We start from the raw sequence: 17,576 nt of genomic DNA, 5'->3' as shown, positions 1-17,576 counted from the left end.
TAAGTCTGTTATTAGCAAAGCATCCATGCTTTCTGCGATAGTGTTACAACCTGGACTTTCCTAGGAGGAATGCCTTTGCACATACCTGGGAGAGAGACTCTCTAAATTAAGGTTATCTTCTGAGAATGTCTGTGAGGGGTTATCTGGATTTTGTTAACTGATGTGGAAAGGCTCATCTTAAGACTTATTCCCTGGACAGGAAATCCTGAATTGAATAAGATGAAAACAGCAAGCTGAACACCGGCCTTCATTCCACTCTGCTTTCTGACTGACGGTGCTGCGAGCAGCTGCTGCTACACTGACTTTTCCACCATGACAGGCTGTGCCCTTGAACTGTGAGCCAGAAAAACGCTTCCTCCCTTACACTGCATTTGTCTGGGAATCCTATCATAGCAACAGGACAGGAAATCTAGATACTTTGCTACTATGGCTTCTGTGTGCATCATGCCTTTATTTTCATTGCCTGGCAATATAAATATGCATTTTTAAGGAGAAAAGAACCATCATTCCGTATCTGTTGACCATTGCTTTAAGAGAGTTGTCCAGCACAGAACTTAAGGAAACTCATTGGATCCCCTAAGAAGCAGACGGTTGCGCACATCCATTTGTTTCTGAAACTTCTCCATTAAGCCTGCCATTTAGAGAACCTTCCATCATTTTCTTCACTACAGAGCATTTATTCTACTCTCTGATGTTTCTCCTGGGACCCGGAGAATATACATTTCCCATTTACTTCAGATGGACCACATTGTAACAAAGGAACAGAAAGCCAGTGACATGCTGTTCTTTGTATGTATGCCTTCAGAACTTGGGCTCCTGTTGAGGGCTGGGTCTCCCCATCCATATCTCAGTGGGTGGAGTAGCAATGGAAGGCTTCTCTCATGTGTTTATGCTTGACGAATACCTGAGACTACATTTCACATTGCCCAGAATTTTTTTCTTTCCTGAAATCATTACGTAAACGTTAAAGGGGAAATATCAAGTACTCCATTTTATTACTTGAACAAGGCAGGGAGAGAGAAGGGCCTCTTTGATATGTTGCAGAGTTTATAAGACAGTCATTTCCTAGCAGGAGGAACTGGTTACCTACGAAACTGGTGTCTGGGAATTCACTTGTTGTCCGTAATAATGAAAGTAGGGATATACTCAGGCAATCAAAGCAGCTCTGGAGTTACCTTTTCTTCCTCTGTCTTGTGATTTCCTAATGTTGATAAATGAGGAAAAGGTTTCAAAACTCCACCACTTAGTTAGAATGTGAGTAAGGAGGCCCTGGAATCTGGTTAGTGTCTGAAAAATGCTCTGGTGTACAACTAATGAAGATTCATCCTTACCCTTCACACATCACTGGGGCCTAGTGTAGAGCAATGGTCCAGCAACTACATTAATTGATTTTGTTTCAGAAAAAAAAAAAAAAAAAGCGGGAGAATTCTTTGAAGGTTTGCAGTAGCAAGGACCAGATTAAACAAAGCATCTTTTGAAATTGTACCTGTGGCTTAAGATGCGTGAATTTCAAACTTCTGTATGCATGTACATGCACACACGCAGGACATACTTTAATAAGAAGCTGTGGTATTCCATTCAGTTTTAACCAAAAACAAGGCTAGGCTGGTTAAGGTAATTGAGGAAGGAACACAAATTTGAAAACCAAACACCCTCCTGTGCAGATGACTATTCAATCCAATCGCAAGTAAGTTGCTGAATGTTCTTTTCTGAATCACCCTAATTCAATGTACGGTACAGCATGTCCTGCCTGGGAAGAGGTTCAAATCATAAATGCTATAGGGAAATATCTAATAACTTGGAATAGCTTTTCAAGTGGCTAATAAGCTCTAAAAGGCTGCAAAAATGTTAAATCTGGTAATGCATGAGTTCTGGGCTCCAAGTGGAGCCCACTGTGCTGTCTGTGGCTGGGTCTCTAGGGCTGGCGTACAGTATCACTCTTTTGATGCCAATGACAGGGCTCTCTTCCCGCAGACTGTGGTCAGCAAAGCGAAGGCTGCTGGCCACACTCATAACAGCTGATCCAATCTGCGATTTCTGCCTCTCTTGCCAATGGTGGGGCCAGCTTTGCCGATATTTGTGTTGGTGTGGAAGATGCTGGAGAGGAGCCATTTGTTCTGTGGCAGATTCCAGATTCCATATGGTTACGGCAGGGGCTGGGAGAGCCATCCACAGAGCCAGGCCCCGGCTCAGAGTAAAGAGGTGCTAATGGCGTGCAGTTGGGAAGGCAAAGGAAACTGTCGGGAACTCAGTGGAAAAAGAAGGTCGAAGAGCATTAAGAGAGCAGGAGAAAAAGGAAAATGCCAGGGAAAAAAGACAAATATCTATGTTGTTCTAAAGGTCAAAGAGTAAAAATAACAAAAAGGGTCTTCCGAGTTGCCAGGCTCAACAGCAGGTTCTTTTTTAGCTTCGTTAATAAAGTTCACACCATTAGTTCCTAGGCTATCCTTCTGGGTCATTGGCTCTGCCCTCCGGTTATGCCCAACCCATTCCAACAGACAGTTGTTCTCTAGGCTCTACATGGCTCCACGTTCCACCTGTCACATGCAGGCAGGTTTCACTTGTGTCAGACCTTCCTTTTACTAGTCCTCAATTTCTGAGGCCAGGCTCTCCACTCCAGGTTCTTACAGCAACTAGACTGCATTACGCAGTAGTCCAAATGTTACCGTTCAAAATTGACATGCTGTATACACATTTACATGTAGTGTGCATATACTTGTGTGTGCACACAGTAAGCTGTGCATGCACTCGAATGCATACATATCTTGCTAGGATTGGGAAGACTTTCAAATTCTATCATCAGACACATTTCTTGAGTTAAACAGTAAGCACTGTCTGCTGGCTGGCGACAAGTCATGTTCATGTCTTATCTTAAACAACATTAAAATGGCAGGTGGTTCAGAATAAACAAAATAGCAAACAAATAAAGCCAGCGTGGACCAGCCACCGTATTTCCTTTGTGAGCCCTTGAGAGAATCCCAGGTGTGGGTTTGTCTTTTCTCAAGTTCATTTTCTCTTCTGTTTATGGAAATTCCACTCATTCTTTGTGTTGGCTTTATAGTCAGAAAGAGATTCGGAGAGAGGGGGATTGAGAAAAAAGAGTGGAGGGGAGGCCTAAAATGCCTGTCTGTGAAGTTACAGTCACGTGGAGGCTTTGTCTGCCTTTCTTCTCTCTAAGTCCCCCGGGCACTCAGAAGGTGCCTGGTGAACTGGAAGAGGGTTGATGATCATCATTGAAGAGGGGATGTTGCAGAATGTGAGTATGGCTGTGCCGGATGCTCAGGAGATGGTCGGGCAGGCAAGTACTAATTCAGCATAATAATGTGTCCTCCATTACAAACCGAGAAAACAAATTCTGCGACTGGCCTTTCAGGGCGTGGCTGTGAATTAGCGAATGAGGTTCCAGCACCTCAGTGGTCACAGTAAGTAGAGGTGGGCAGCAGGGCCAGCGATCTATCATTGGCTAAGCTCAACAGAGAGAAAGTGTCTGCTCGGCCACAAATGGGGCCTCTACATCATACCCCTTCCCCACCAAGGCTCAGGAACCATCATGAAAGAGGAGGTAGAAAGATCGTAAGAGCCGGAGGTTGGGGAGAACCAGATTGAACCAGTGTCTTCTGGACATGACGGGATTGCTACACTCATGAAGTCCTGGCAGCAGTGGTTGCCTGCATAAGTAAACATTCTGGCAGGGAGCAGGGAGGGGCCATTGAACCCCAACCCCTAACTGAGGAGCAGCAGACAGCTGATGCTCTCTGGGGGGAGGGAGGGTTGGTCTCTAAGGGGCCAGCCTCTGGGAAGCTGACCATGCTCCATGAGTATATGGGTAGTACAAATTGGAATTCGTAGGTTATTTAAAAAAAAAAAAAAAGAAGAAAAGGATATGATATTGGGAGGGGAGGGGGTTGATCTGGAAAAAGTTAGGGGGAGGCGTAGGAATAAATATTAGCAAAATGCATTGTGTGCATGTATGAAATTCTTGAAAAATTAATGAAAACATTATATTAAAAACAGCACAGAGGGATAGAGTTCATAAAACAGGTTTCCACACGTTTTCATTTGTATTAGATTTTATCTTTGAGTTACGGAAACTGTTAGAAAGCTGAAGAATAAAAAAAAAAATCTTTTTCTTTTGAGTCAAATCTTTTCTTCTGTCTTGAGTCTGGACCTGTTTCTCTGTGTGGCTACTAATTTCCAATCATATCCGGAACATTAGCAATGTCATACAATCACTGATCAATGTCAGTGCTGTTGAATACAAACAAGCCCTACTTGTCATTTGAATTTTCCAGCAGCCATGGGAACAGTGAAGAGAGACGGAGGGATATTCCATTTCATTAGTATATTCTAGGGCTGGAGCTACAGCTCAGGGGTAGAGCTAGAAACATGTGTGGGACCCTAGGCTTGGTCCCCAGCATTACCAAACAAGCACCCCAAAACTGACAAAACACAACAGGGTCAGTGAAATGGCCCCTACCGTCAGCTGAGCTTCACCATCAGCCATGCTCCCTACACTAGCTGCGGCGCCTGCAAACCCTCCGGGGCCATGAGCTGCAGCAACTTGAAGCTGTTCTTGTCAGATGCTCTGCCACAGGTAACTAGTACAGCGTCCATGCAGTGACAAACTGTCACAGTGGAAACTCAACATGGAGCCACTCTGGTCTCCTGCTCATAGCTTCTACTCCAATTTCTGTCTGCGTTCTAGCTTCCAGACAGGTGAATTTTGCATTTTCTCCAGAGGTCTTTGCTATCTGCTGCTCCATCATTACAAAATGTAAACTCTTCGGCTGGCAGCTTTTAAGCCCCATTTCTTAGTGTTCCACAGGGGTGCCATGGGCCTGCTGTGGGGGAGGGGTACTGACTGAGTAAATGTTTTTACTGGTTTTCTGTACATAATTTAAAAAAGTCAGATGTTAGAGTAGTTTGTAAACATTGATTGGAAAATACAGTTCATGAAAGTATCCACAAGTTTGTTTTTTTCTTTTGAGCCTATCTTGACCCCTCTGCATCATGAATGATCCCCTTACACTATTTCCTGCTCATTCTTTCAGGGATAGCCAGTCCTTGGTTTCAGGAAGAGAGACTGTCACCTGCCTGATCACTGAGTTGGTTTTGTTTAGTTTTTCTGAGACAGGGTTTCTCTGCGAAGCCCTGGCTGTCCTGGAACTCACTCTGTAGACCAGGCTGGCCTACTAACTCAGAGTTCTTCCTGCCTCTGCTTCCCGAGGGCTGGGATTAAAGGCATTCGCCCACTGCTGCCGGGCCTGATCACTGAGTTTTTACATTTGTTAAATCTTCCTTCTTTGGCCTTACAAGTGAGTGAGAGGCTGATGGACGGGCTTGAAGCATGGCCGCCAATCTTCAAAATGCACACTAGAGGGGCTTATTTGGCTCACAATTCCAGATCACCAGAGCCTCAAGCAGCTAGTCACCTCCCACCCACAGTCAAGAGCAGAGGAAGGTGAATGCACCCAAGCTGCTTGGCCTCTCCTAGTGTTTTTCACTCTTGTATAGTTCAGGATCCAGTACATAAAATGGAGCTGTCCATATCCAGTGTGGGTTATTCCCGTCTCCATGAACAATCAAGACAACCCCCCACAGACATGCCCACAGGCCAACCGAATCGAAGTAATTTCTCAACTGAAGATCTTTTCTCAGTGAGTCTATGTTGTGGCGAGTGGACGTTCAAAACTAACCACCTTGAAGACTTTCTGAAGGAGTCCTCCCTTAAAGTCTTCGGTGTGAAAGTAGGCTCTCATTCTCATGCAAAATCAACATAAGGGATAGCACCTGCTTGCTCTTCCTTCTTCTCTCTTCCTAAGCCCGTGCCAAGAGTTTTAACAAAAAGCTGTGATGATGTGACGATGGCTCGGCAAGTAAGGGTGCCTCGGCAAAACCTGACAACCTGCGTTAGAGACCCAGGGCCCACGTGGTGGAAAGAGAGCAACTCCTGAAAGTTGTTCTTTAACCTCCACTCATGTGCCATGGACACACACACACTCTTAATTAAAAAAAAAAAATAACAGTTTAACTAAGCAACAGACGGAGGTTGGTACAAAAGCCAAACATGTGGTAAGAGTCCTCTATCAGGCAAGTTGTACAAGCAGAGCTTTAAAGACCCAAAAGACTCCACAGCAAAAAGCAAAGCCTCATTAGCAAAGGTAACTGTGCCTTGGCTTGATGCCTTGACATGACGGGCAGGGCCGCATAGCAAAAACTGTTTGCTCAACCTGGGGCAGAAAGAGAGGCAGAGGGGTAACCACTCAGTGCATCAGAGTCGCTGAGTGAGGACTGCACTCGGTCCCCCCGGAAGCAGCTAGAAATGCGTGCAACTGGTGAGCCCACTTCACACAGTTCGTCCTAGCTGACAACCCCAGACTTTACGACATGGCACGTGGCAGCATGGCCGTGTCACGTTTCAGCTAGATCTGGGAGAGACATCTAGATGGTTTCCACACAACAAGCACTCGGGGCAACGGGTCAAACACAGCCATTAACCCCTGTGGACACTTACTCTTAAGATACTAAAATTCTAGAGCTAATTTCCTTTTCCTCCAAGACAAGTGATTTAGGGGGAGTCAGCGGATGCCAGTTAAAGTGTGTGCTCACGGCAACGTTTTTCTGTGAGAGGTTGTCCGTGATGACCTGTAAGCTGCTCTCCGGCTAGGGCAGTGTATTTCCGTTAGGGTTCTGGCTTAGACAGAAGTTCTGAACAGCTCCGTCTCATGGTGCTTCCGTCAGTAGCACAGCACACAGGCTGCAGCGGTGCTGCAAGATTCCACGGGGCTGAGAAACTCCCATCACCTCTGGCATGTCACAGTGCAATGCACCCTGCTTTCTGCAACACTCAGGGAAACAAGGCTACTGTGCTGTCACACTCCTTATCGTGAGAGAGGGGCGGGATATGCGAGTGTGTGCAGACGAGCGTGTGCTCTGCTTGCCTATGCATGCGTACGAGGAGGGCAGAGGTCAATGTTGGGCATCTCTCCATATCACTTTACTGCGTTTTATTTTGAGACAGTGTCTCTTGGCAAACCCGAAGCTCACCAACTGGCTAGACTGGGTATCCAGTCTTGGGTATCCACCTGTCTCCACATATCCCTCTAGCTCTGCGTTTACAGACATACACAGATGGTTCCCATCTTTTACGTGACTGCTAAGGACGCAAACTCAGGTCCTCATGACTGCCCTTTTCCCATGGAGCCATTTCCCAGGCCCCAGCACACACCACAGTGCTCACTATTGACAACGGTAATCAGCAGTAACAACTTACTGGTTCATAACCTTACTCTGTCGTGATTATTGTTATTTTAGAATGCACTCTGCTTTACCAGTATTGGTCACTGTCGAGATGTTCGTGTTAGAACAGCACTAGCCGACCCCCCCTGCGTCTACTGGTTGTATCCGTATTGTAATGCTTAAATTAATGCTCTGTTTTGTTCATGTGCCAGGAACAATAAAGGGCAACATATATCGGCCTATTTGTGTAACAAACATTCTGTTGTCAGAATGTCCCCCCCGCCCCCCGCTCTCAAGTAACATGACTATTTCGACCAAGCAAAAATCAATCAATCAATCAACCAATCAATCAATCACTAGCCACATGATCAGAATACGGCAAAGGCTGGCTTCTGTGGTGCTGACTGTGTATTGCCCGCCACCCCCTCATGACACTGACAATGACACCCCTCATGGCAATGACACCCAGCATGCTGGTGTCTCCAAGCCACGGAATACAGCCACTTACCGGGACTGGCATGCGTGAGAGTTGCACCTTCGGACCTGGGGCTCTGGGCGGCTTGCTTGGGGGCACTCACTGTCATTCACCAGGGTCGTGGTCTTGTTAACAATCCGTGTGCATGAGACGATGGTCCTGCGTTCTCCTGGAAGCCAAACCACGGGGGGCTGAGAGGTTATGGCTTCACATGCTCAGAGAGCCATTTGCTCATGCGTATGGAGGGCTGTTTGTGCGCAAGTGCTGACCAGTGAGTGACCACATCACTCGACAAAGAGGGAGAGCTGCATGTTTAGGGATGGGGGCCTAAATCATAGCAGCGTGCTACGGAGCAGGTGAGACACCAGAACAATCTGAGCAGCAGGACCTCAGCTCAGCTGTGTCCTTGGACGGCTCGGGAGTTGCTGAGGCCAACACCTTCACTTGGGGCTTCCATTTCCACCAGGAATTGCCAGTCTTCAATCTGTGTGCTTGGGATTTAAAGTCTCGGGAGATCTGGTCCCAGCTGAACACCTCTACGCCAGCCTTCAGTGAGAGTGTGGCTAGTTGCTGGTTTGTTACGGCTTGCTTCTCGAGAGGAGCGAGGTGGCTGGGTTGACGGCACATGAGCTTGCTTCACTCTGGCGGGCGGCCAGCTCTTAACTTAGCTGAGCGTTGCCGAAGCCTCAGTGCCATGTGCTCTTGGGCAGCTTTGCAAACTCAGGAGCCTTTCTGTGAGCGTGCCCTATGAGCTCTCAATCTGATGGCTACAACTTCGGCAAGGAGGTGGGTGATAGCGGTTAGGAGGGTGGTCTCTGGAACCAGCTGTCTGGGTGCCTCTTGGCTTTTTCACCCAGTATCACTGTGGCCACTGCATCAACAGCTGGCCCCCATAGCTCTGTATCTCGGGTTTCCCCTATGGGCCAGCTTGCTTCACCTCCCTCGGCTTGAGGATATGTTAACGATGACATCTCATGTTACTGTACTGGAGTCATTGGATTAAGGAGAGCGGCCATAAAAGATGAACAGAGAGTCAAGTATTTAACTATCTAGCCCCAGGATTCTTCATAGGCTCTGTTGTCTGAGGAATTTGTCACATAGGTACGACTTAAAAAATGGGGAGTCTCAAGCCACACTATCTAGCCTTAGGCCCACAAATGTAGTCATGTGTGGATATGAAAGCAAAGGGCTGTTGAATATAGCTTTCAGCATTGGCAGCAGATCTGACTACTACAGAGCTGGAAGTCATTGCTGTCACAGAGGGACTGCACCAAGACAGCAGTGGCTGGGCAGCTCAGAGCCCTAGCAGAGCACACCTGCTGCGGCTCCCCTCGCTGGGCTTGGTCCACAGTAGGGAGACATGGGAACGTCTGGTCACAGTTAGAGACACATGCTTGGGTCCCTAAAGTGGGAGGTGGGAGCCCTCCTCACAGGGGGCAGCTGAAGGCCCCAGGACAAGAGATGTCCTGGAAAAGGTGTAGGAGCTGGAGGATGGTGGTGCCACCTGGAAGTGGTATCAACTGCCACAGTTTGCAGAGGAAAGACACGTATAATACTCAGTGTGAGCAGTTGGCTGAGATGCACAAGAAGGCATTGAAAGACTTGATTACATCCTGGCTCTCATCTCCCCACGGACAATGGGATGAGCCCCTTAAATGTCAAACAATGCTGGACAAGCTGCATATTTAACATCATCTTAGTGGTCAAGCTACTCAAGAGCAGGGATGGCTGGGGCTACACCTGGGTTCTAGCTTGCCGCCCACTCTCTGGGTAGGCATTCAGGGTCCTGGTCAAGCCTTTATCCTAACTTAGTCTTACCCAGCATACTTTGTGTCATCTCTCATGACCTTCCTGACAGCCTTATTGGGGTGACAAATGTCACTGACCCAGAGGTATCTCTTTCCTCTTTCTCGAACTTACTGTCTCTTACTCTCTCTTGCTATGCTGTCTCTGTTTCTCTCTCTCTCTCACACACACACACACAATCTCCACTATTCTCTCTTGCTCCCCCATTTCCCTAGCCCTAGCCCTGGCCATATCCAGTCTACTTCATTCTCTCTCTGCTCTGGACTCTTCTAGATGCCTCTGGACATTCTCTCTCTCTTATCTCTAAAAAAAGCACCTTCCCATATCATGGAGTGGTCATGCCAGCAGTTTCTTTACTGTACCCCTCCCCTCCCTGGATGCAGTTTTCCACTGTTCCTTGTTAAAACTTGCATTTCTTCATTTTGTTCTCTGACGGCTCCATAGGTGTATATATCGAATTTTAGTCATTTTCACCTCTGTTGCCTTCTCTTACCCTCATCCCTTGCTGAAACCCTTCTTCCTGATAAGCCCTTTCCCAATATGAATGTCTGTTTTTGCGAGACCCACTGAGTTGAATGACAGTTGCTGGCACGAGTGAGGATTTCTTTATAGGGGTAGCTTACTAGTGCTCTTTATTACTGGTCTACTAGTGAACACACCACCTTTGCTAATATAGGTCCCTGTAGTGTGTGGGTCCCTTTGGCACAGCTGCAGTCTCCAGAGTGAGGGGGCAGTTATCATACTTAGAGGGGTAGGTTGTCTGCTGAGGTTGGGCAGAGATATGGAATCAAGACTCATTCGGTGCGTGTTCTGCTTAACTCAGAGGACTTACTTCTCTTTGCACCCCAGAAAAGGTGACTATGGCCAAGATGACAGGGTCCTTGGGGATGGCTGAGGTCCTCATCTGGTGCCATTCTACCAAGTTGGAGGTCTTGCATTATTCAATTATTCCCAGGGCCATTTTTTTTTTTTTCATATCTACCATGTTGTCATCCAATTTGCAAATCTCTACTGCTAGGTCCAAAGCCCAGGCCAAGGAGTGCTGTGGGAACTGGCAAGGCTTGGCCACTTGTTCTGTTGAGATCTTCAGGGCTTAAGTCCCTGTGGAAGCACAGACCCTCTATTTCCAAACGTTGTATACTGGTGCAGAGGGTCCTGAACTCAGTATTTCTTCACCAAAACTGCACCCCACCTCCCCTACCCCACTTTACCTCCTCCGCACTGCACGCTGCACCCTTCCCAGCCGCTGTGGGTCCAGAGGAACAGAGCATCCTGTGGCTTGGCAGGCTCGCTCTGATTCTCAGCACTTTGGTTCACAGGGATGGTGTATTCATAATGGATCCCGTAGTTCTGGTCATGGAACAGCAGCACCTGGAGCCATGGAAAGGGAGGCCTCACTGAGATGGAGCAAGCACCCATAGGAGGTTGAATGTGGGTGGCCGCTTCTCTGAAGGTCAAAGCAGGTTAAAGTTAGGGGTGTCCCTTTATCTCAGCTTCAGGTTCCTCAGGGACTTGCTGGGTATACAGGGTGAACCCACTTATCATCGGTGAGTTCTGTTCTTTTCTATTCCACAGAAGACCTGCTTAATTGAGGAATTTGGGGTGGGGGCAATGAATCGCTTAGCTGTTTGTGGTATTTTTCTGCATCATAGGCACTTCAAGAGAAAGAGCAATTACACATTCTCACCAACTCGCCCACAGGGCTGCACTTACAGATGAGGAAGACACAAACACACTGCTTCTTCCTAGAAAGAGATTTGAGAGAAGCGCTAAACTATTTCTTTGAACATAAGCACTATGCTGGCTAGTTTATGTCAACTTGACAGAAGCCAGAGGCATTTGGGAAGAGGAAACCTCAGGAGAGAAAATGCCCACACCAGAATCCCCCATCAGCAAGCCTGTGCTGGCGTTTTCTTGATGACTGTTGTGGAAGGGCCCAGATTACTATGGGTACTGCTACCTCTTGGTGCTTTAAGAAGGAAGGCTGAGTGAGCCATGAGGCACAAGCCAGTAAGCAGTGTTGTTCCCTGGCTTCTGCTTCAGTTCCTGCTTCCTGGTTCCTCACTTGCTTGAGTTCCCTCAGTGATAGATCTGGAAGTGCAAGATGATGAAATAAGCCCTTTTCTTCCCAAGTTGCTTTTGGCCACAGTGCTTTTTGCAGGTATGGAAACATTAAAGATAATAAACTCTGTCCTCCAGATGGTGTGGCCATCATTTGGAGCCATTTTTACATTGCAGTAAGTATATTCAGGGTTAAGTTGGGCTCAAGAGAAAGATACAGCCTATGGCAGAGGAACCTGGGGGAACCTGTTTTGGGGACACTGAGCATGTCTGGATCTTGGTACTGCCATGGAGCCCAAATGATGACTATGTCTGTTGGAGGGCAGAGGCCTGGCTCATGGCTGAACACGAAGGGTAGATGGAGATGCAGCTTTTTGTTAAGTTTTGTCTGTGGGAGCCATGCTGTTGTTTGGGTACCATGCCTCTGAAATCCTAGTGAGGGTTCAGAATGGAAGGGCCTGTGCTTTGCCTGGGGAAAATCATGGCAAGACCACTAGGTGCCCAACTGGCTTTAAACATAATGTAGATACAATGAAGGAAAGCAGGCTTTTCCGTGGGAGATGGACCTGGTTGTAGACCAGTGAGTATTGCTGTGACTAAGCAGCTAGCAAGTTCATTTCCAGTCCCAGAGATCTGGGAGAGCAGAGGGGCAGGCAGGAGCTAAAGGCAGAGTACACCTGTATGGGCTGGGCAGACCAGGACGGAAGTGTAAGATCAAAGGAGATAATTGTCCCAACGCTTCCTGGGCCTTCAATCCTGGGTTGTGGGATGGGGGCAGGGCCCTAGAAGGAGACCCAATAGATGTTTACTCCCCCAGTCAATAGACCTGCAGTCACGCAATTGGAGAAATGCCTCCTGCTAAAACTCAAAACAACAGCAACAACAAAAACAACAAAACAACCTTCCAAAACTAAGTGCAGGAAAGCTAGTCTTTACAAGAGACCTTTATTATCTCACTGTGGGAATGAGACCGACCAGCAAAGGGAGGCCCCATATGAAACCAATTTCATAGCCATGTATGATTACTGTATGATTACTAATTGGTTTCAGACGCTGATCTCTAGGACTCCCCATGTACCCTTTGTGAAAGCAGTGTGCACACCCCAGTGTGCAGGCCATAGCTCGCTATGCAGAGGCAAAGGAACCTTGAAGCAATGTGGCATAAAGAACACATTTCAAGAGACAAAGCCGCTACCTATTAATTGCCTGCGAGATATGCTGACTTCTGTTACGGCCTGGACAGCTCTAGGCTGTGTACGCGCTTCACGGGGCTAAAGACAGGTCAGGTTATAAGAGCGCTTGGTCCCATGCACACCTCAGTGCTTATCGGAGAAGGCAAACTCACACACTAGCTGCTGATGTTTCTGCACGGGCCTCAGGGCCCCATTCTGTCTCTACCCTCCTCTCCATGCCCCTCTGGAGATTTTACTTTGAACTCAGAATAGTTGTGGGGGGTTGTTTCAAAGGCTTTGCCTGGGAAACATCTCGTCCTGGAGAAATGGCTCTGGGGAAGGTCCCTGGATTCCAGAGATCTACTTGCAGAAATGATCTACAGTGGAATCGCTGGCAGAGACCCAAGATGTTTCTGGCACACGTGGACGCTGGCTGGCTTTCAGCTCAGCAGAAACTACAACGGGGTCAGCACCCTCATCAGGCTACACTCAACACCCACAGTTGGTGGTGGCCAGAGAATCTTCTGAGCGTTAGCTCATCTCCAGGGATGAGCACAATCAACTGGGGGTGGGGAACTTCTGAGGCTGGCAGGCACTTGGGACAGTGCGTGCTTTGATGACATATGCACACGATGTCACAAACCCTGCCTTTCAGGGGATCAGGATAAACGAGCTTCACCTGGCCTGTACAAGGCCTGTGCTCAGTCTCCAACACCCTTACAATATTACCCAGAATGGGGTGTTGTCATAAATAGTCCATTAGCCTGCTCAGACCCTGAGAAGGAAACCTTGGCATGACTTCCCCTGGAGGACTTGGATACTGTGACCCTGTCTGAGCAGCATGTGCAGAGTTCCCAGGAAATAACCTAGCACTGCATCCTGGCTAGCCTGAGTATACAGGTCACTGAAAACCACCTGGGGAATAAGCAGAAGATGGAATTTGATTCTTTCCTGACTCTCCAGAGCTGGCTATAAGCAGAATCTGGCCAACCTGAGTGGTACCAGACCACACTTCGCTTCCACAGTTCCCTTCCAGAAGGGGCATCTCAGCTATGGGGTAGCTCTATGCATGCTGCCATCTGATCAAAATCAGATTTGGGCCAGAGCTGGGCTGGCTAGTTTTATATAAACTTGAGAGGTGGGAACCTCAACTGAGAAAATGCTTCCATAAGATAGGGCTGTTGGCCATTTTCTTAATCAATGACTGATGTGGGAGGACACAATCCAGTGTCAGTTAGACCATCAAAGGGCGGGCCATCCTGGGTGCTAAAAAAGCAGGCTGAGCCCAGGCAGGACTTCCAGTGGAGGGATAAGGACACCTCCCCACCCACAAAATTTGTCCTGCCTATAAGATATGCAGGGAAAAAGATGGAGCAAAGACTGAAAGAAGGGCCAACCAAAGACTGGCCCTTGATACCCATCCCATGGGAGAGAACCAATCCATAACACTATTAATGTTGCTCTGCTAGGCTTGTAGAAAAGAGCCTACCATAACTCCTCTGAGAGATGGAAACAGCGGCTGATGGAAACAGATGCAGAGACCCAAGGCAAACATTAGACAGAGCTTAGGGAGTCCTATGGAAAAGTTGGGGGAATGACTGAGGGAGCCAGAGAGAGGGGTGAACAAGGGGGGGTCACTGGGAGGAGAGGAGAGGGGTTGCAATCAGGACATAAAGTGAATAAATAAATAAGCAAACAAACAGGCTGAGCAAAGCTTGAGGAACAAGACAGTAAACAGCACCCCTCCATGGCCTATGCTCCAGTTCTTGCTTCCACTTTTCCACCTCACTAGATTCCTGCCTTGGCTTTCCTCAGTGGACTATCCCTCTGGAGACATAAGCCAAGCAAACCCTTTCCTCCCCAACTGCTTTTTTTTTTTTTTTTGTCATAGTGTTTTGTCTCTGCTATGGAAACTCTCATTGACAATGACCCTCTACTTAATGGTGTTGGCTGTTTCTCCCTTACTGCCACCCATGTGACTGTGATTGCCTTCTTGGAATCATCTTCTTTTGAGGAAGATAGGTGCCAGTCAGTAAGGAGCCAGGAGGAGATTCTGTGAAGAAACCTCAAGGTGGAAGGAATAAGATGAAGACAGAGGGCATGGGCTGGGGAGATGGTGCAGCCAGTGATTTGCATGTTACAGAAACACAAGGATCTGAGTTTGGATCCTCAGAGCCATGCTGGGCATAGAATCTCAAGTGTGTAATACCAGAACTGTATGTTGGGCCAGAGATAAGGGGACTGACACAGTTTACTGGCCAGCCAGCCTAGCCAAATTAAAGAGCTTCAGACTGAGCGAGAGATCCTGCCTCAAAACATAAACATAGACAGCAACTAAGAAAAGACATTGGCAGCTGACCTCTGGCATCTACACACATGTGCACAAATGTGTACTAGAATGCACATTTGTACACCCACATACACAGAACATACAAACACATTACACATATGTGTATATCCAAGTAAATGAATAAATGAAGATAATAACAAAGAGAGAAAGGCCTCAGTAGCAGGGAGCCTTGCAAACCTCCAGGAACCAGAGGCATCCCTTTCCACACAGGTCCTGGGGAACAAGACTCTAATAAACCAGCTGAGATATCAGTTTAAGCAAAGGAGCAGGGCCAGCACTTACCATCAAATGCAGGGGTACTGTGGTGGGTCCCTTGGCTGAAAACTTCTCCCACAGGCCTCTTCTCACGTAGCGGACGGTCGTGCCTGCAATCTGGAACTCTCCAGGGAGTTCAATCTTCCAGTCGCTGTTGATGGACCTCTTACTGGAGTCTTTGAGAGCTAGAGAGGAAATTGAACATCAGATCAATGTCATCTATCCTGTCCTCAGAGGGAATCTGGGGGACCCGCCTGAGTCTGAGACCTCCATGAGGGCCAGCAGGTGCCTGCAGTGAGGAAGCTGTATTCTCTGGACACCAAGGACAGAAGGCTCGCTCAGAGAAAGCAAACTTCTCCTGATCCACAGGAGGAAGAACTATGAGGGCTGATGGTACATACTCCAAGACAGCTGTCTATCTCACTACTGATTCCTGTAGTGGGACTGGGGGAGAGGCCAGAGGATGGGGATGTCAGAATCCCGTCCAAGCTGATGGCAGTAGATGGCTTCTTGCCTGATGAATGAGTTCTTGGTTGGTATATTCAAGGCCACAAAACATGTCTTGGAGCTTTGGCAAAACTCATTCATTCATTTGAGATTAAAAAACAAAAGGACAACAGGCATTAGTTGTGCTATTTTGGAATTCGGTGTGAGAGTTGAATGTGTGTATACAACATATACTGATAACCACTATTCTACACTCTGCATGTGAGAGAGAAAATACTTGTCTTTCTGTGTCTAGTTTACTGCACATCACACCATCTCCTGCAGTTCTACCCTCTTTGCTGCCAAGGACAGGCCAAAGATGGCCAAGTGACCAACAGCATCTCTAGCCTACTTTTCCTCTAACCCCCTATGTAGAAGGGGGTTATGACCTTCTGATCCTCCTGGTTATAGGTGCCCAGTTTATACAGTGCTGGGGCTTGAACCCAGGGCTTCCTGCATGCCAGGCCAGCACTGTACCACTTGAGCTACATCCCTAGCACCTTAAATGATACTTTATTTACCTCTTAATTTCTATTTTTTTTTTAATACCCGTGTGCATGTTCCTGTGTGAGTTCATGTGCAACACGTGTAGGCCAAGCCTGCAGAGGTCAGAAGAGAGCACTAGACTGCCAGGAATGGAGTCACAGCCGGTTTTGAGCTACTGTGTAGGAGCGAGGAATCGAACCAGGGGCTTCTACAAGAGGAATAAGCGCTTTTAACCTCTGCATTATCTTTCTAGACCCCTTCCCCTCATTTGTAGACAGGGTTTACATTGACCTTAGCACTCTTCCCAGGTTGACACTTCTTTTAAAAATGAGATACAAATGGCTTACAAATATTAAAAAAAGAAATCCTTCCAATTCAAATTCCTCACTATCATATCATGGGGGGGGGGAGTAAACAATCTCACCCTAGTCAGAATGTCCTCATGAATAAAACGATAATTAGCAAATGGTGGCCGGGACCAAGAGCAAAGCTGTGGGTGGAGTGTACTTTCCTCTGGCTGTTATGGGAGATTCGTAGGAAAAGAATAGCTCCAGCACAGGACCTGGCTTCCCCATTCTGGTACATATCCACAGGAAATGACATCAGCACACGGAGAGGTGGAATCAGCCTGGGTGCTGCTTTATAGATGAATGGGACAGTACGCACACAAAATGGAACATTATTACGCCATGAAGAAAAATGTTAACATCAACTTCACTGTCCCCTCTCAGAGCCTTTGGAAGGGCATTGTGACTCCAGTACCCCCCAAGGATCTGACACCCCGACACTGGGAAAGCGGATATTCCTTTAGGAATGAATGCTTTTGTGTGACACACTTACTCGTAAAAACCCTGGCTACTCACAGACGAGGTGACAGCACTTGGCAGCTGCCGGGATGGGGTAAAGCTGAGCTCTGAGCACGCCAGACCCCACACTCTCTAACTCATACCTCTGATGCAAACCTTATGGAGGGGTGGGGGTCAGGACAGCCATGCCTTGCTGCCTCCTGAGGTACAGACTGAGGTCCCATGGCCTTCTTGCTTAGGAGAACCCTCCTCTGCTTTTGTTCTTGTTGCTACTTAGAGAAAACCACTCACTGCATAAACAACAACAACAAAACCAACAGGATCTACTTGGTACTTAGATGGCAGATGACTAGAGGCGACAGGACATCTTAAGGGAATTCTCCAAGATCAAACTCCCATGCACTCTCGGCACAGCCAACAGTCCTAACAGCCCAGACTCC

At 47.5% G+C, this 17,576-nt stretch overlaps 1 protein-coding gene across 2 annotated transcripts in view; it reads right to left on the bottom strand.

Annotated features, from left to right (window-relative positions):
- The window catches only part of Adamts17 (ADAM metallopeptidase with thrombospondin type 1 motif 17), a 299,178-nt gene that overhangs the window by 57,405 nt on the left and 224,197 nt on the right, over positions 1–17,576 (bottom strand). For both annotated transcript variants that reach the window (XM_060367298.1, XM_060367300.1), the window contains 3 exons: positions 15,386–15,543; positions 10,732–10,891; positions 7,748–7,883 (listed from right to left, as the gene is read on the bottom strand). In XM_060367298.1, the coding sequence (XP_060223281.1) occupies positions 7,748–7,883; positions 10,732–10,891; positions 15,386–15,543 (454 nt within the window). The remainder of the gene's footprint in view (positions 1–7,747; positions 7,884–10,731; positions 10,892–15,385; positions 15,544–17,576) is intronic.

This window comes from Meriones unguiculatus, chromosome 14, assembly GCF_030254825.1.
Source record: "Meriones unguiculatus strain TT.TT164.6M chromosome 14, Bangor_MerUng_6.1, whole genome shotgun sequence".
Taxonomy (NCBI): domain Eukaryota; kingdom Metazoa; phylum Chordata; class Mammalia; order Rodentia; family Muridae; genus Meriones; species Meriones unguiculatus.
The sequence above is the reverse complement of the archived record's forward strand: the minus strand, read 5'-3'. Positions and strand labels throughout refer to the sequence as shown.